Below are 20,624 nucleotides of genomic sequence, written 5' to 3'. Positions count from 1 at the left end.
CCGCAGAACGCTATTTTCGCTATTTGGCTGAAAGGTGATGTTTCCACCTATTAGTCAATAGTCGTGCGGGAAATCCTGCTTGGCACCGTATATTGCGAAAAGCTAGGATTTACCATCACTTTAAGCAGCTATTTGTAAACTATATAGCGCTGCGGAATCTGTTGGTGCTCTACAAATAACCGATAATAATAATAATAATAATACACTAGAGCAAGTAAAATGCGTCACGGAGAACACAATAAAGGGGAGATATGTACTATACAATGTCCCTTTAAACTGCTGATTATTATTATTATTATCATTTATTTGTTAAGCGCCAACAGACTGCAGCACTTTAAACATAAGTATAATATGCAAACGTAGCCTTTATAAGAAGCAAATGGGTAAAGGATCCTCCCTAGAGTTGCACCTTATATGAGATCTACAAGACAGCTGGGCACGTAGGCTACATGCTAGGCGGGATCATGACAAGATAAGCGAGGCACTACAGTAACAAGAGGTTAGTGTACATTATATCCCTGAACAGTCTTTAGGGAGCGCTTGAAACATTGAAAACTAGGGGAGAGTCTTGTGGAGCGAGGCAGAGAGTCTGGAGAAGTCCTGTAAACGGGAGTGTGAGGAGGTAACAAGAGAGGAGGAGAGTAGGAGGTCATGAGCGGAGCGAAGGGGACGGGAGGGAGAGTATCTGGAGACAAGGTCTGAGATGTAGGGGGAGAGCAGTGCAGTAGAGGGCTTTGTGTGTCAGAGGGAGAATTGGAAGCCAGTGAAGGGATTGGCAGAGAGGTGCAGCAGATGAAGAGAGACGTGACAGGAAGATCAGCCTGGCAGAGGCATTCATTATGGATTTTAAAAGGAGCTAGGCGGCAGCTGGGGAGACCAGAGAGGATAGAGTTGCAATAGTCAAGGTGAGAAATGAAGAGAGAGTTTTGAAGATGTTTATAAGGTGGAACCAGTTAGAGCTAAAATTATCAAACAAAAGGAGAATTCTCCTTGTAATTCTTCTATGTGTTCACCTCAGATCTCCTTTAGAGAAGCGCATCTGTGCGCTCAAATTTATCAAAAGAAGTTTTTTTCTTTGCGCTTCTCCATAGCAGAGATGAGGAGAACTAACTAAACATTTCTCTAGTCGGATTAGTATCTGCGCCTTATTTATCACTGAAAATAAACAACTATTCTCTATGTCAGTCATATGTAAGCCAATAGAAATCTTTATACAGCCCCCCTAGTAGTTTTGTTAATGCCCCTCTTCAACAAACTGTCACGGAAGAAAATAGATCTACATTTTCATTGTTTTTGTGCTTCAAATTTAGCGCCTCTTTTATATCTTATTTTTATGCCCCAATAGATACAATTTTCGTGCTCTGTTATATATATATTATTTTGGCACTCCATTATATATTTTTTTATCACGCCAATATAAATTATTATTGCGCTCCAATAAACATTATTAATGCGCTTTGTTATAGATCATTTTTGCACCTTTTAGAGCCCTCTTTTTTTGTAACTTTGCTTCTACAACTGGTAGAGAATATATTTCTAATGCTGTTCTCCACAGTAGCTATGGAGAACTTTAATGCAGGAGATCTTTCAGTAATGTATAGGAGAATCTAATGAGGAGACCTATATGAAATAAGACAAAAATGATCTAATTTAACCGTTTTTGGAGCACATGTTCTCCAAGGAGAATGGGAACAGTAAAGGAGAATTTTACAGTCAAACTTGCCTAATTTTAGGCACATTTTTGAATGATAAATAAAGGCATTATTTCTCATACTAACTGACCCCAAGGTATCAGGGCTTGCAGGGTTGGGTAATGATGTAATTATCCACAGTTATATAAAGTTAGGGAGTCTAGATTTTGGAAGAAGGGGGGGATATAATGAGTTCCGCTGTAGAGACATTTAGCTTAAGGTAGTGAGAGGACATCCAGGATGAAATATTAGAAAGACAGTTAGTGACACGAGTTAGATAGGAAGGAGATAGGTCTGGTGCAGAGGAAGATCTGGGTATCATCAGTATACAAATTATACTGAAACCCATGGGACTTTATTAAAGGGACATAATAAAAAAATGTTAAGGTAAGCATCCTTCAAATCCACTGCGGTCATGTACTGACCCTCCTGGATCATAGGTAGGATTGTCCGAATAGTTTCCATTTTGAACAATGGAACTCTGAGGAATTTGTTTAAGATCTTTAGATCCAAAATTGGTCTGAAGGTTCCCTCTTTTTTGGGAACCACAAACAGATTTGAATAAAATCCCTTTCCTTGTTCCATCTGTGGAACTGGATGGATCACTCCCATTATTAGGAGGTCTTGCACACAGCGTAAGAATGCCTCTTTCTTTATCTGGTTTACAGATAATCTCGAAAGGTGAAATCTCCCTTGTGGGGGGGAAGCTTTGAAGTCCAGAAGATATCCCTGAGATATGATCTCCAACGCCCAGGGATCCTGAACATCTCTTGCCCACGCCTGGACGAAGAGAGAAAGTCTGCCCCCTACTTGATCCGTTGCCGGATAGGGGGCCGTTCCTTCATGCTGTCTTAGAGGCAGCAGCAGGCTTTCTGGCCTGCTTGCCTTTGCTACAGGCCTGGTTAGATTTCCAGGCCGGCTTGGATTGCGCAAAAGTTCCCTCTTGTTTTGTAGCAGAGGATGTTGATGCTGCACCTGCCTTGAAGTTTCGAAAGGCACGAAAATTAGACTGTTTGGCCCTTGATTTGGCCCTGTCCTGAGGAAGGGTATGACCCTTACCTCCAGTAATGTCAGCAATAATTTCCTTCAAACCAGGCCCGAATAGGGTCTGCCCCTTGAAGGGAATGTTAAGTAATTTAGACTTTGAAGTCACGTCAGCTGACCAAGATTTAAGCCATAGCGCCCTACGCGCCTGGATGGCGAATCCAGAATTCTTAGCCGTTAGTTTAGTCAAATGAACAATGGCATCAGAAACAAAAGAATTAGCTAGCTTAAGTGTTCAAAGCTTGTCAAGTATTTCAGTAAATGGAGTAGCTGTCTGAAAGGCCTCTTCCAGAGACTCAAACCAGAACGCCGCAGCAGCAGTGACAGGAGCAATGCATGCAAGGGGCTGCAGGATAAAACCTTGTTGAATAAACATTTTCTTAAGGTAACCTTCTAATTTTTTATACATTGGATCTGAAAAAGCACAACTGTCCTTGACAGGGATAGTGGTACGCTTTGCTAAAGTAGAAACTGCTCCCTCCACCTTAGGGACCGTCTGCCATATGTCCCGTGTGGCGGCGTCTATTGGAAACATTTTTCTAAAAATTGGAGTGGGGGAAAACGGCACACCGGGTCTGTCCCACTCCTTAGGCATAACTTCCCCCTCGTCAGAATCCTCTGGTGATAATTCTTTTAAAGATAACAGCTGATCTTTATTGTTTAAAGTGAAATCAATACATTTAGTACACATTCTCCTATGGGGTTCCACCATGGCTTTTAAACATAATGAACAAGGAGTTTCCTCTATGTCAGACATGTTTATACAGGCTAGCAATGAGACTAGCAAGCTTGGAAAACACTTTAAATCAAGTTAATAAGCAATATAAAAAAACGTTACTGTGCCTTTAAGAGAAACAAATTTTGCCAAAATTTGAAATAACAGTGAAAAAAGTCAGTTAAACTAACGAAATTTTTACAGTGTATGTAACAAGTTAGCAGAGCATTGCACCCACTTGCAAATGGATGATTAACCCCTTAATACAAAAAACAGATTAACAAAACGAAAAATATGTTTTTTAAACAGTCATAACAACTGCCACAGCTCCTACTTTTGAAGCCTTTTGAGCCCTTCAGAGATGTCCTATAGCATGCAGGGGACTGCTGAGGGAAGCTGAATGTCACAGTTTGTAATTTTAACTGCACCAACTTTAACTTTTATACTATAACAGTGGAAAGCCTCAGGAAACAGTTTCTAGGCAAAAATAAAGCCAGCCATGTGGAAAAAACTAGGCCCCAATAAGTTTTATCACCAAAGCATATATAAAAACGATTAAAACATGCCAGCAAACGTTTTATATTGCACATTAATCAGAGTATATACCTCTGATAGCAAGCCTGATACTAGTCGCTATTAAATCACTGTATTTAGGCTTTAACTTACATTAATCCGGTATCAGCAGCATTTTCTAGCAAATTCCATCCCTAGAAAAATATACCTACACCATTCAGCCTTATTTATTTAACACAATGGGACTAAAAGCCTTTAACATCCAAGCAGTACAATTCTAAACTGTGCTCTTTCAACAATAGGATAATATATATATATTCTGCTATTTAACTGCAATTTATCCTAATACAGAATTAACTTACAATATCAGAACTTGCACAGATGATTTACTTAGCAAATCAGATACAGATTTAACAATACCTAGGCTTATGACTACCAATTTAAAATACAATATACTTCACCAATTTTTGAACCAATTCGTAGCGGTCTTTAGGTCATCTCAGAAGACAGATAAGTAATTTTTGCAATCAATGAGAAGGAGGTAGTCAGCTTGTTTAGATTGGTTTCAAAATGCCAGCAGCAGATATCATCCAAAGTTAAAACAGCCTTCTTTTCCTATTTCTCTGTTGCTTACTTATATATGTTTTCAATCATTGATGACATCATGTGGGTGGCACTACGGGAGCTGATCTTCCCATTGGTTATCTGGGAAATCTAATCGGATTGGCCCTTGGAAATTTCATTTTTAACAGCCAGAAAGAACCTTCTGGCTGTAGTTCTTGCAACATAACATCAGGTGGCAGCACAAACAGACAGTACAAAAACAATGCAGCATGACAATACATACAAATTCATTTAACCAACATCTTTAGCCAGTGAAATATTTCTTTAAACTATGTAATAACTGCCATAATTTCTTGTATTAATCTATCCAAATATTAATTATAGGTGAAGTGGCATCAGATTAATTTCCTGATCGTTTTGATATGAAATATCAAATATATCTAACATTATATTAAAATAATTTATATTTCATTTAGTCTAACAGAAAATATATATCTCATAGTCATATCACATCAAAGTAACTTCCATATCTTCATCTCACTATATTTTAAAAGATGTATTTGAAACTTTATAAACATTTATTGCACATTCATATGATATGATATTTCATTTCATGCAGGCATTCCATCTGAAATAAAGTAATAAGTGTCATTAATTATTTTTTCCAGGTCCACAAGTATTTATTTATATTCTAAAAAACACAGAGGTTGGGGCGGAGTCTGGCCACGCTGGGACATGGCCGCTCAGTGAGGTTGCTCTGTGGGACCGGAGTTTGTCTTGCACACTTGTACCTAGCTGTGGATAAAATACAGGCACCTAGAGGTGTCGGAACACATGAGGAACAGAACCGCCGCACTTGGGATAACAAATAAGTCCTGAACAGACCGCAAACATCCGAAGAGGCTCACAGTGTTCAGGAGATAGCGGTCGCCATCTTGGATTTTCCCCACGAGGCTCAGGCAGCATACGACTGCAACAGGACCAGGTATTATTAAAGTGGGTACTCGAAATGCTACTACTCATCAGGCACAAGGGCTAACACACATGCCAGAGACTCTAACCATAGTATACGTTAGCACAAATAGTAATTTCAACGGCATATACCTGCTCCTTAGTACAGGTTAACAGAGCTACCATAATGCCCCCATAAGTGGACATAACTTATTTGTCTAACATACTACAAAACATACAGGACATGTCGCTAACCAGTGGATTTGATGTTACAAGTATAAGGAAAATCTGGATATAGCTTTTTTTCTTATTTTCCTCCCTTTTTTTCATTTTAAAAGAAAACAAAAATAAACATGAAGCTGCTCTTTTCTGAGGGGGGAAAACAGATATGGAAATGAAGATACACATTAAATAGCATGACAAATACATATGCTTATATCTCAAATATACTGAATGTGTGTTCAGAAGAAACAGTTGGGATGGCTTGTTATGTTTTATAACTTGGCTTATAACTTCAGGGAGCAATGTGCCATTTCCTACTAGCAACTCAATAATTGAATAGCAGGTGCTGCTTTACCCTCTGTGTAGTATAACTATATCCTGAACTATTTAAAGTTTTTGTTTGTGCAATCTCACTACGGGGGCTGCATCTGGTGTCTTTATACAGTTATTACAGCGAAGATATACACCTTATACTTGAAATCTTAATAATGTCCTCCAGACGGCAAACAAAGCCAGATAAACCTGCGAAATCACAGCATACCACACTCAAATCAGTCACAGACTTTTTCCAGTCTCAGGATAGAGAAAGCACATCCCAAGAACCAGCAAACTCGAATCATACTGACAAAGCGCCAGGGTCAGGAGACATCATGGCGGATCACCAGCAAGATCAACTATCACAAATTCTAACCAGGTTGAATGATCTCCCATCTAAAAATGATATAGACTCTCTAAAGGATCTGATTAAGACAGAGATTTCTGACCTGAAGAAAGATATCACTGATATCGGCAACAGAGTAGATAATTTAGAGTCATCACTGGACATGACGACACAAGAGATGAAAGACATTACAGAATCTCAAGAGCAACAATCCCTTTTAATTCAGGATTTGAATGTTAAACTCGAAGATCTGGACAACAGAGGGCGAAGAAATAATTTGAGAATTAGAGGGATACCAGAGTCTATCGAGCCCTCCGACCTGGAAGACTATCTACAATCACTCTTTCACCATCTTATGGACTCCTCAGATACCACATCCTCTATATCTTTAGAGAGAGCTCATAGAGCTCTGAGAGCAAACCCTTCAAATCAAGCTCCACCACGAGATGTGATAATTAAATTCCTTAGCTTTAAAGATAAGGACATTATTTGGCAGCTCTTTAGAGATAACCCTAATCTTAAATATCAAGATCATGAGATTCAGGCTTACCTGGACTTAAGCCCTATCACTCTCCAAAAAAGAAAGGACGCTAAATTTATTACAACTACTTTACAAAAGCACAACATAAGATACCGTTGGGGATATCCATTTGCTCTCATCGTATCACTTGAGGGTAAAACCTGGATCTACAGAACTTTGGAGGACTTGGACTCTTTTTCCAAAGGCATTAACCTGGAAATTCCTGCACCTTCAATACAAGATAACACACCCGCTACAAGCGGGATGACATCTCGCCCGAAAGACAGGAGACCTGAATGGAACATTGTTCAATACAGGAAAAGGCCTCCCAGACAAACAAACTCTGAATCAGTTGTTAAATCTAACCTCCCTACATGACTTCTTGAAGGTCTTAATCTTGAATCTCACAAAGACTTACTGCTCATAATTGGGCAGTCTATATCCTTTTCGTAATTCTCTGACGAGAAAAAATAAGAAAGAAAATGTTATGTTTACTGTTATTGTTCGCTGTGTTAACTATGTTATTTGATGGTTCTTTGGTTGTTATATATTATGCTCTTTTTCTTCTAGACACATGCTGCATATTCTATGAACAAAAGCTAGCAGAAATGTCTTCAGGCTTTGATACCTTATCTAACACCTATTAATCAAGACACAATAGTAGTGTCATTAAGGTAGAATATAATTTTGCCCTGAATATTCGAGAGTTGCAATAGAGCACTTTATGCGTGAATTAGCCATGTATTTACGGATAGAAATTTAATATTTTGCAGTTTAGCTAGAAATGTGCATTTTGTTGGTTGATGTATTTGTCTCATATAAATAGGACTGACTTAGCACTAACCTTTGTTCTTTTTTTGAAGACTCTTTTAGATTGTCTTCTCTTAACTCCACTTCTTAATAGTGGAATCTCTGGTACCCAACCCCTGTCTCTACAAACTATATATGTATCCTTCTTCTCACTTTGTTGAACTCTTTCTATCTTTTACTCTTTTTTCTTTCACTCTTTTTTCACCCTTTGATTGTCATTACTTGTTAGCCTATAGCTTTCAGAACAGTACCTCAAACAAGAGTACTGCATTTTGTAAAAAAAGAACCTTACACCCACCCAACTTTTTCTATGACAGATAAACAAATAAACCAACTCCGGATAATATCAATTAACACCAAAGGTCTAAATTCTCCCTTCAAAAGAAATTCAACTCTTTCTGACTTTAAACAACATAGGAGTGATATAGTCATGCTTCAAGAGACGCATTTCAAAAGAGGTAGGGAACCACAAACCTATAAATTTAAATTTGGCCAATGCTTTTATTCTTCCAATACTACAAAAACAAACGGGGTTGGGATTCTGATTAAAAGCAATATTCCTTTTCAGGAGCTTTTTACCCACAAAGATAAAGAGGGTAGATTTATAGCAGTAACGGGTAAACTGTATGGAAAGCTTGTAACTTTAGTTTGTATATATGCTCCAAACACACAACAACATCTCTTCTTTAAGACGATAACAAACAGACTACTTGACAATGCAAAGGGAGCTTTGATCATTGGAGGTGACTTCAATACACCACTCAATCCACATATTGACTGCTCTACACACTCTTCGTCTATCCCATCCAAACGAATCGCAGCAATAAAACAGAACATGAGGGACTTAGCAGTACATGATGTGTGGAGATCTCTAAACCCACATACAAGAGACTATACATTCTATTCTGCCCCACACAAATTATACTCTAGGATAGACTATCTGTTCATGGATGTCTCTAGTTTCTCCTATATAGTACAAAGCAAGATCCTAACATGCACATGGTCAGATCATTCTTTTATGAGCTGTAGTCTACATTGGCCCAACATTTCTCAAAAAATATTTAATTGGAAATTTGAATCCTCCCTAATAGAAGACACACTAATAAATGAAAAATTGGGGAAATCTTTAGCTGAATATTTTGAACTAAACTCATCTCCACAAATGGACGAAAGAGTTGTGTGGGAAGCACATAAAAGTGTCATTAGGGGAGAATGTATTAGCCATAAAAGCTTTCAAGTTAAACAACAAAGAGCTAGATTAGAAACAACATTACAACAAATTACTGATTTGGAGTCCCAACACAGACAGAACCCGGGGGATGAACCTGTGTATACCGAACTCTGTAACAAAAGACAGGAAATGAACTCTCAACTCCTACATAGATATAAGAAAAATGAACTCCGACTTAAACAAGTTTATTTTGACAGCGACAATAAGAGCAGGAGATTCTTAGCTAGGAAATTACGTAGAAGAACAAATAGATCTTTTATTATGTCAATTAAAAATGCGAAAGGCTCCACATGTTCTAATACCACTTCTATAGCTAACGCATTTCGAGAATACTTCGAAGGTCTGTATAATTTGAAAGACTCTGACCCCATAGTCACTAGACGCGATGACTCCTTTAGCTCCCATATTAAGAGATATTTAGATAGCATACAGATCCCCACCTTATCAAAAGAACAACAAGAACAATTAGATAGCCCAATTCAAGTTGAAGAAGTTATTAATGTCATCAAACATTTACCTAATGGTAAAGCTCCAGGGCCGGATGGCTTCACTAATCTGTACTACAAAAGCTTTCAACCCATAATTGCCCCCCAGTTATGTAGACTGTATAACGTTATAAATGAGGCCACTCCCTTCTTGCAACAATCATTAGAGGCCACAATAGTATTATTGCCCAAACCTGGGAAATCAACAGATATGGTTATGAATTATCGACCGATCTCCTTGCTAAATAACGATTCAAAGATCTTTGCCAAGATACTTGCAAATAGATTAGGCCCCATTATGCCTTCTTTGATACACGGAGACCAAGTTGGTTTTGTTATTAACAGGGAGGCCAAAGATAACACAATCCGTTCCCTTCATTTAATCAAACATGCACTTTCTTCTGATTCACAAATAGTGATGGTATCCACAGACGCTGAGAAAGCGTTCGATCGTGTAGATTGGACGTTTCTGCATCACATTTTAGAAAGATTCGGTTTTGGCAAGGGTATCTTAGGGAAAATCTTTGCTTTATATAATAGCCCAAGCGCGCGCATACTGGTAAATGGAGATCTCTCAGCCCCCTTCTATATTAAAAATGGCACCAGACAGGGATGTCCCTTATCCCCCCTACTTTTCGCATGCGCTATAGAAATATTGGCATTAAAAATAAGGGAAAATAAAAATATTTGCGGCCTAACCCTTCAGAATCATACCTATAAACGTTGGCTATTCGCGGATGACATCCTGTTTACATTGTCGTCACCTAGCCAGTCAATCCCTGAATTAATGAAAGAACTTCATGATTTCAGAATTGTGTCCAACTTCTTAATTAATCAATCAAAATCTGAAATCATGAACATTAACTTGTCTGAAGAAGAACTTAATCTTACAAAACAAATTTGCCCCTTTCGTTGGCAATCCTCTTCCATTAAATACCTGGGGATTTTCCTGTCTCACAACCAAGCTGACTTATTAACTCTTAACTATGAAACTCTTAAAAAGAACATTGTAGCAGACTTAAGCTCCTGGAGATCTAAACGCCTTAGTTGGCTAGGGAGAATGAACACAATCACTATGAATATACTGCCCAGACTTTTATACGTTTTACAGACGGTACCAATCCCCCTCCCCTCATCCTACATCCCTTCACTACAGAGAATAATTAATGACTATATATGGGATAGGAAACACCCTAGAATTAATAGAAAGTTAATGACTCTCCCTAAAGAGTCGGGGGGTCTGGGTGTTCCGGATCTTGAGAAATATAGACAGGCGACTTTCTTACAGCGGGTAGTAGACTGGAACACTAATTACCTTGACAAAATCTGGGTGCGAATCGAACACCAAATGCATCAGTGTTCTCACCTGGGTTCTCTGTGTTGGCTGGATGGCTCTGAAGGCCGTCTGAGAATTGTGGGTAATTTTATTACAGAAGAGACATACAAAATGTGGAATAGGTTATTAGTAAAATATCCCATGCTTTCCTCTATACCATCCCCATTGACACCCTTGCTTGGAAATCCAGAATTTCTTCCAGGATTGGGAATTGCTAAATTAGACCCCCTAGATAAAAGGAGCAACTTACCATTCTTTGCATTATCAGAGGGAGGCAAAATGCATACAAGGCGAAAACTCCTAGAAGATGACTTACATATATTTAATAATTGGTTTTTCTATTTGCAAGCACACTCTTTTCTTCAGAACCACAAAGGGAAAAATAATATGTTGAGATCACCTACCAATTTTGAGAAACTATGCTTGTCTGCACAACCGATTAGGCACACTCTATCAATTATATACCACATGCTACAACAAGAACCGTTAGGCCTAGATCACCATTATATTCAAAAATGGGAATCGGAGTTGAATCTTAGAATCTCCCCAAAGGAGAAGCATATGATATTTAAAAGAACAATGAAAGCTTCCACATCAGCTAGAATACTAGAAATTAATTTTAAAATATTGCATTGTTGGTATTATACCCCTACACGTTTAAAAACCTTATATCCTCAAAGATCAGATATATGCTGGCGTTGCGACAGAGGAAGAGGCACTATGGGACATATATGGTGGTTATGCCCAAACATTTCCCCCTTCTGGAGAGATGCTATAAGCCAAACGGAGAAGATGCTGGGGATCACTATCCCGCAGGACCCGTTAGTTTGGCTCCTTAATAAACCCCCCAGGAAACTATTGGCTACACATTTGTCCATACTTCAAATTGCTTCCAATAGCGCTAAGACTCTAATAGCAAAATATTGGAAACAATCCTCAATCCCAAATACGGCCCAGTGGATTGATACAATGCACAAAACTTTTCAATTAGAGGAATACCACTACATGAAATCACAACGCATAGACTTCTATCATGAGATTCTCTTTATTTGGGAAGATTATATATATAACAAATATGATAATTAAATAGATATTGAAGTCAGATGGCTTGCGATACAGGGTACACGAGAAACTTGAAGTCTGAATTCCACGATCTAAATGACAATTCAACGAGGTTATGGTTTTTAGCTAAAGGTCAGGTTTCTATATAACATGTTATGTTGAAAATATGTCTAAGTGTGATATGTTCTTGACCAAGCATTTCGATTTAATGTATGATCTGTTATACCTCAATAAAAATACTTAAAAAAAAAAAAAAAAAAAAAAAAAAAAAAAACACAGAGGTTAAGTAAGATCTTTTATGTTTTCAAAACATATATATATATATATATATATATGAATATATATACATATATATATGCACATTCATTTCTATGTAGATCTGAGATTATCTGTCTGAAAAATATAAACAAAACAGAGGTTATTACACATTTTTGACTGACTAAAACAGTTACCTCCCAAGCTTAGCAAATACCCATGTAATAATAATAGAGAATTAGACAATTTCTCAAATTTCTATATTTAATACATTCTGGGGCATGCATTCAAACAGAAAAAAATAAATTGATGTTTATTTGCTGCCTGCTTACGTGAGCTTCCAGAGTCACACCTCAGCATCTGTCTTTTGTTTCCCATGGCCTTTATTATCTTAATCACCACATGAACCGCTCAAATAAATCTGTGCTAATTACCAGTTCCCCTTGAAAAATGTTTTCATTTCTCACATTTCTTCAGACGGATCGGCATTTCTCTTGGAGGAAATCCATATATTTGCCTGTGTCCTGTTCTATGTATCAAAGTGCTGCCTTTTACACAGCAGGAGGGGGCTTCAAAGGTTATGCTCAAGCCTTTGGAGACATCCTGTCTGCATACTAAATGGGGGAAGAGCTGAACATGGGTGAAGTCAGTTTGTCTGAGAGGAATGAATTACTTTTTTTTCTGATCAGTGAAATATCTGATCAACAATACAGATTTATTAATCTTGAGATATATGATTAAAATATATCTATTTATTAACCTCACATATACCATGACACATCAAAGGATCCTACACAGAAGATGACGCTCGACAAACTTCAGTATCTGAATGTGATGCCATGGACTTAACAGAGGACCCTTGGGATACAAAAATAACCACGATCTATAACACCGAAGACTGCAGACAGATCACAGGCCATCCCTGGGGAGAATGCCTAGAAAAGCAGCCCCGGAGTGCACCTTCCGACTTCTCTACCGGCTCTCTCTACGGGAGCGCTGAACGCCAGGAGGACATATTCTACTCTAATACCTTACTATGTGCGTGGTCTGCCCAACACTTCCGGTCCAGATGAGGCAACAGTACTCATCCTTTTGCCCGGAAGTTCTGCTCGGGGGAGGCGGCCGGCTCCCGGGCGGGAAGGTCTGGGGCTACTGAAGATCCATGCGGCCCTTAGGCCTCTACGTAGTCTGGAGGAGATCCTGATGTGCATTTTCCAGGGTCGCTCCATGTCGGGAGCCTTCCAAGATCTTTCCTTAGTTGCCTGTAGAGAGGCGGTTGGAGAATGGGACCCATCTCACAGTCTGGCAGACTTCACCCGATCTGGTATAGGCTAGATTCGGAGATGCTTACAGGATACATATCAAGACTACACTAATGTGAACTCATTGAAAATGTTGTATGTTACCCATTTGTTTTACGCACTCACTCAGCAAATTGTGGCTCTGCATATATGCTAGATTAATTACCTTTCATAGTTAGAAGTAGCTATTTATTATGGCTGACAATATACAATATTAGTGAATCCCTGGGTGGATTGTTTTCATCTCTGTACGCGCTCTCTACCATAGTAGCTGCCTGATAGGGATTATTTACAAGGGCACCTACCGTCTTACTTCATTAGTTGAGTCTTATGTCTTACGGAAAGTACTGCAATGGTATGTCTACTTGCCAACTTTAGCTATCAACCCCTCCTATGCGCCTACTATAGGTAATCAGATAGGTGTCAGTTGTCAAATTCAGATTTCCTGGAGGACCCAAGAGAGTAGTTACTCTATAGCCCCTAAGACCATGAAAATTGGCATTGGATAAGTCCATGGCTCACATTTCCCACATAGTAGCTTAATTTTTTGACATGTTCGCTTCGCATCTGGACGCTACATTGTGCACCCGCATTCTATTTGATGATATAGCTCTTAATGCCCAAGGAGATTTTAAGCATCCTACTTTTGCTTCTTGTTAATCCACTTACCATATAGCTTTTACTATGACCCAATTCACAATAATATACATTACGGCTTGACCTATTTGAATAGTTAACTGTGATACCCTTAAAGCTGCTGAGATAGTATGCCATTACCACCTAGTGTCCTCTCCCCTCAAGCAGACTACATCCATCATTTGGTTGGTACATACTGCTGTATCGCGGTTGCTGACTTATTGGTTACTCCCTCAGCATACCCACTACTTAAACTAGCAAGCCGCTATATTATGTCTCTCTCTTATCTACTATACACAAGAGAACAATCCTAATAGAATTTCCTCCATCCTCATTGTACTATTTAGTCATGTTTCATCTTCTTGTTCTGGTCATTTTCTCTTTATTTACAACTCAAACAAGGGCCCAACTTCCCCCCCTCCCCCCATATCCCTCTTTTAACCTAGAGCAGCTCTTGCCTGCTGATTTCCCTCTCTTGTCTCCCTACTATCTTGCACATTCTATTGTTACATTTACTTCATTTCAGTTGCTAATTTTTCTACTACCTAACTAGGTCCAAAAGTGACCATTTTCAAGACTAATTTCCTCTCCCTGATCATATAAGTTTTGTTGGGTTCAAGAGTAACCCTTGGTGCAAAAGGAAGAATCTATCTAAAAAAAAAAAAAAAAAATTATATAAAACTAAGGTCCCAGACGTCTACCTATAAGTATTTAATGTGTTACTTTTACCTTACTTTAAGATTTACTCAGAGATACAGTTTTTGTCACTTGTGTTTTAATGGTATTTCATTTATGTTGTACTTTCCTGCATGACCTCAATAAAAATTTATTAAAAAAGAAAAGAAAAAAAGGAAGAAATGAACAGCAGCCAATCGGCATCAGCAGTGCTGAGGTCATGAACTCTTTTACTGTGATCTCATGAGATTTCACTTAACTCTCATGAGATTTCATAGTAAACTTCCTTAAACTGAATAGGGAAATAAGATGAGTGTGCATGAGGCTCGCTCCCTTGCCCGGGACAGACATACTGATTTGCTGCTTAAAGTCCCTTACAATGGGGTGTGAATACTTAGGACATTTTGAGGTAAAATATCTTCCTTTTTTACATAGAGATGTTCAGGTGATATTTTCTAGTCAGCTTTTTACAGCTATTCTGCAGCACTTTCAAGTTTTGAAAAATGTGCGCATCATGGCCCTCTAAGGAACCTAAGGAAGATGTATAGATTGAGAGAGAAGGGGACCAAGAACAAAGTCTTGTGGTACCCCAACAGAGAGTGGTAAAGTGGCAGAGAATGCGCCAGAGAAGGCTACACTAGAGGTCCGGTTAGACAGGTAGGAGAAGATCCACAGAAGGGCTGTGACATAAATGCAGAAGGATTGGAGGGTTTGGAGCAAGAGAGGGTGGTCAACAGTATCAAAGGCTGCAGACAAATTGAGAAGGATTAACAGAAAGAAGTGGCATTTAGATTTGGCTGTAGGTCATTAGTTACCTTAAGGATTACAGTTTCTGTGCAGTGTTGTGGGCGATATCCAAATTGCAATGGATCAAGGAGGGAGTTTATTGTGAGGAAATGTGATAAACGTGTATATAAAAGCCTTTCCAGAAGTTTTGAGACGAGTGGGTAATAAGGTGATAGTAGGATGGGGATGTTGGATCAAGAGAAGGTTTTTGAGGATAGGTGTAATTGGTGCATGTTTAAGGGATAAGGGAAATATACCAGTACTGAGGGAGAGATTGAAGATATGTGTGATGATTGGAGGAAGACTAGGAGGGGGGTAGGTCAGGAGTTGTGAGGGGATAGGAAGTGAGGTGAGACGATAAAAGGGCAGAAACTTTATCTTCAGGTGCAAAAGAGCAGAACTAGTGGTTATGTGGGTTTTAGACATTTGCTGAGCTCTCCCTCTCACAAACCTTAGTATCTATTATTTTGCCCAATAGACTAAAGCTGTATTCATGAGTCCAGGCCCATATAATGTAGATTTTTTATTGGGTTTCATGGGACAATGTCAAATACTTTCATAGCACTACATTAGCTAAAGCCACTGTTAACTGTGTTAACGTTACTTTATATGCAATTAGTTTGCTATGCTAATCTTATAATAAAAGCATAATCAAGGTGGTCATGCTATGTATATAGCAATGCCCGAAAACAGTACTGTTCCATTCCCTTCCAGACTTTACATACAAGGATTAAAGAGACATGAACCCACAACATGTCTTTCATGATTCGGAAAAAAATGTGAATTAAAAAAAAAAAAAACTTTTATTATCAAATATACTTCGCCCTCTTGGTATCCTTTGTTGAACAGCAGGTAGGAAGATGTAGGAGCGTGCGTGTGACTGGAACAATAAATGTCAGCTGTTTTATACATTTGCAAGAACACTAGGTGGCAGCAGTGTTTCCTGTTAGATAGTGTGCACATTTCTGGTGCAGTACATATCTAGATGTATCTTCAACAAAGAATATCATAAGAACAAAGTAAATCTAATAAAAGAAGTAGATTGAAATCTATTTTCAAATTGTGTACTCTGTCTAAATCGGCAAAAAAAACATTGGGTTTCATGCACCTTTAAAGTAATTGTAAATCCTAGCGTTTGTGAAACGCTAGGATTTACCATTGGAACAAATAAAGGGGACTATAAAATACTTCATGCTGAAAGCTCCTTTATTTGCTGGAAGTGTTCACCACACTGAGCTCCTCAGGCAGCCCACGGCAGAACAATGTATTGCTGAGGTGACATTTCCACCTCTTAGCAAACAGCTAAGCTATAAACAATAGCTATTGGCTCTTCCTCTTGAGAAAGTCTCGCCGTGTCCAGAAGAAACACGTCGAAGTATTGCGTCACTTACCAGCACCCGTAGTTGGACTAGCCTATCCACGTGATTGGAGTAACCCTAAGGATCTTAACCGGCTTATTACGGAGATTTCTGTGGACGTTTCCTGGAGTAAACAACTAGACTCGGTACCTAGTGGACTGGACAGCGGAGGGGACTAGTCACAGCTCGGAGGTATCTGGTAGGATAGGTTCCCTTGTGATTCTTTTTAACACTAACATTGTGTTATTTTAACTTGCGCTCTGTTATTAAATGATCTACACTTAGAGTGGCGAGTGCGCTCGGTTTGCTTTTGTTCTCTTGCTACAGCTTTTACAAGGGATCTGACAAACGCTTCCCTCATTCTTGGAGCAGCAACTCCAGAGCAGATTTTTATTCTAATAACACTGTTGTGTGTCTGTTTGCCCTCACCTTTGGGTGTTAATTGGTGATATTATATCTTCATGGGACAGTGTTAACCATCTATTTCGCACATGAACTTTTAATTTTCTTTTTACCTGTTTTTATTCCAATTTTACAGTGTGTCTCATTATCCCTGTGGTAACTTAGTGCTAGCACACATTTTGTTATTTTTTTTGTTTTACTGAAATCTGAGTGAGATAAGAACAAAGTGTCACTTGTGATTATCTCACCTCTTGGCGTAAGGTCTTGGCAAACATCTGATAAGTCGTGGAGGACGGTGAAACTTGCGCCCTTTGCTTAATAACCTCAGAAGGCACACGGATAAGGCAGGCGACCTACAAAGAAACAAAGAATTACATCAGGAGTCATCATCAATGTAAAAATAATTTTTCATGATTCAGATAGAGCCGGTCATTTTAAACAAGTTTCCAATTTACTTCTAATTTGCTTTGTTCTCTTGGTGTTATTGGTTGAAAAGCATACCTAGGTAGGCTCAGAAGCAGCAAGGCAATACTGTGAGCTAGCTGCCGTTTGGTAGCTGCACATATATGCCGCTTGTCGTCAGCACGCCTGTGTTCAGCTAGCTCCCAGTAGTGTATTGCTCCTCCTTCAACAAACAATACCAAATGTGAGAAGCAGCTAAAAGCTTTAGCAGAAAAAAATAAATAAAAAAGGACCAAATATTAAATCATTGAACCAAAAATGATCCTATATAGAATTTCCCAAAATATCATCTATTTTTGTGCTTATCCTGTTCATTTTCATTTATTTTTATTATTGATTTAAAGGGACAGTAAAGTCAAAAACATAATTTATGTAAGAACTTACCTGATAAATTCATTTCTTTCATATTAGCAAGAGTCCATGAGCTAGTGACGTATGGGATATACATTCCTACCAGGAGGGGCAAAGTTTCCCAAACCCCAAAATGCCTATAAATACACCCCTCACCACACCCACAATTCAGTTTAACGAATAGCCAAGAAGTGGGGTGATAAAAAAGTGCGAAAGCATATAAAATAAGAAATTGGAATAATTGTGCTTTATACAAAATCATAACCACCACAAAAAAAGGGCGGGCCTCATGGACTCTTGCTAATATGAAAGAAATGAATTTATCAGGTAAGTTCTTACATAAATTATGTTTTCTTTCATGTAATTAGCAAGAGTCCATGAGCTAGTGACGTATGGGATAATGACTACCCAAGATGTGGATCTTTCCACACAAGAGTCACTAGAGAGGGAGGGATAAAATAAAGACAGCCAATTCCTGCTGAAAATAATCCACACCCAAAATAAAGTTTAACGAAAAACATAAGCAGAAGATTCAAACTGAAACCGCTGCCTGAAGTACTTTTCTACCAAAAACTGCTTCAGAAGAAGAAAATACATCAAAATGGTAGAATTTAGTAAAAGTATGCAAAGAGGACCAAGTTGCTGCTTTGCAGATCTGGTCAACCGAAGCTTCATTCTTAAACGCCCAGGAAGTAGAAACTGACCTAGTAGAATGAGCTGTAATCCTATGAGGCGGAGTTTTACCCGACTCAACATAGGCAAGATGAATTAAAGATTTCAACCAAGATGCCAAAGAAATGGCAGAAGCTTTCTGGCCTTTTCTAGAACCGGAAAAGATAACAAATAGACTAGAAGTCTTACGGAAAGATTTCGTAGCTTCAACATAATATTTCAAAGCTCTAACAACATCCAAAGAATGCAACGATTTCTCCTTAGAATTCTTAGGATTAGGACATAATGAAGGAACCACAATTTCCCTACTAATGTTGTTGGAATTCACAACTTTAGGTAAAAATTCAAAAGAAGTTCGCAACACCGCCTTATCCTGATGAAAAATCAGAAAAGGAGACTCACAAGAAAGAGCAGATAATTCAGAAACTCTTCTAGCAGAAGAGATGGCCAAAAGGAACAAAACTTTCCAAGAAAGTAATTTAATGTCCAATGAATGCATAGGTTCAAACGGAGAAGCTTGAAGAGCTCCCAGAACCAAATTCAAACTCCAAGGAGGAGAAATTGACTTAATGACAGGTTTTATACGTACCAAAGCTTGTACAAAACAATGAATATCAGGAAGAATAGCAATCTTTCTATGAAAAAGAACTGAAAGAGCAGAGATTTGTCCTTTCAAAGAACTTGCGGACAAACCCTTATCTAAACCATCCTGAAGAAACTGTAAAATTCTCGGTATTCTAAAAGAATGCCAAGAAAAATGATGAGAAAGACACCAAGAAATATAAGTCTTCCAGACTCTATAATATATCTCTCGAGATACAGATTTACGAGCCTGTAACATAGTAGTAATGACAGAGTCAGAGAAACCTCTTTGACCAAGAATCAAGCGTTCAATCTCCATACCTTTAAATTTAAGGATTTCAGATCCTGATGGAAAAAGGGACCTTGTGACAGAAGGTCTGGTCTTAACGGAAGAGTCCACGGTTGGCAGGAGGCCATCCGGACAAGATCCGCATACCAAAACCTGTGAGGCCATGCCGGAGCTACCAGCAGAACAAACGAGCATTCCTTCAGAATCTTGGAGATTACTCTTGGAAGAAGAACTAGAGGCGGAAAGATATAGGCAGGATGATACTTCCAAGGAAGTGATAATGCATCCACTGCCTCCGCCTGAGGATCCCGGGATCTGGACAGATACCTGGGAAGTTTCTTGTTTAGATGGGACGCCATCAGATCTATTTCTGGAAGTTCCCACATTTGAACAATCTGAAGAAATACCTCTGGGTGAAGAGACCATTCGCCCGGATGCAACGTTTGGCGACTGAGATAATCCGCTTCCCAATTGTCTATACCTGGGATATGAACCGCAGAGATTAGACAGGAGCTGGATTCCGCCCAAACCAAAATTCGAGATACTTCTTTCATAGCCAGAGGACTGTGAGTCCCTCCTTGATGATTGATGTATGCCACAGTTGTGACATTGTCTGTCTGAAAACAAATGAACGATTCTCTCTTCAGAAGAGGCCAAAACTGAAGAGCTCTGAAAATTGCACGGAGTTCCAAAATATTGATCGGAAATCTCACCTCCTGAGATTCCCAAACTCCTTGTGCTGTCAGAGATCCCCACACAGCTCCCCAACCCGAGAGACTTGCATCTGTTGAAATTACAGTCCAGGTCGGAAGCACAAAAGAAGCCCCCTGAATTAAACGATGGTGATCTGTCCACCATGTTAGAGAGTGTCGAACAATCGGTTTTAAAGATATTGTTTGAGATATCTTCGTGTAATCCTTGCACCATTGCTTCAGCATACAGAGCTGAAGAGGTCGCATGTGAAAACGAGCAAAGGGGATCGCGTCCGATGCAGCAGTCATAAGACCTAGAATTTCCATGCATAAGGCTACCGAAGGGAATGATTGTGAC

At 38.9% G+C, this 20,624-nt stretch overlaps 1 protein-coding gene across 1 annotated transcript in view; it reads right to left on the bottom strand.

The window, feature by feature from the left end:
* The window catches only part of SLC25A26 (solute carrier family 25 member 26), a 253,856-nt gene that overhangs the window by 159,332 nt on the left and 73,900 nt on the right, over positions 1 to 20,624 (bottom strand). The window contains exon 4 of the mRNA XM_053720688.1: positions 17,467 to 17,571. Coding sequence (XP_053576663.1) covers positions 17,467 to 17,571 — 105 coding nt within the window. The remainder of the gene's footprint in view (positions 1 to 17,466; positions 17,572 to 20,624) is intronic.

The sequence above is a fragment of the Bombina bombina genome, chromosome 7, assembly GCF_027579735.1.
Source record: "Bombina bombina isolate aBomBom1 chromosome 7, aBomBom1.pri, whole genome shotgun sequence".
Lineage (NCBI taxonomy): Eukaryota > Metazoa > Chordata > Amphibia > Anura > Bombinatoridae > Bombina > Bombina bombina.
This window is presented reverse-complemented; position numbering and strand designations above follow the sequence as displayed.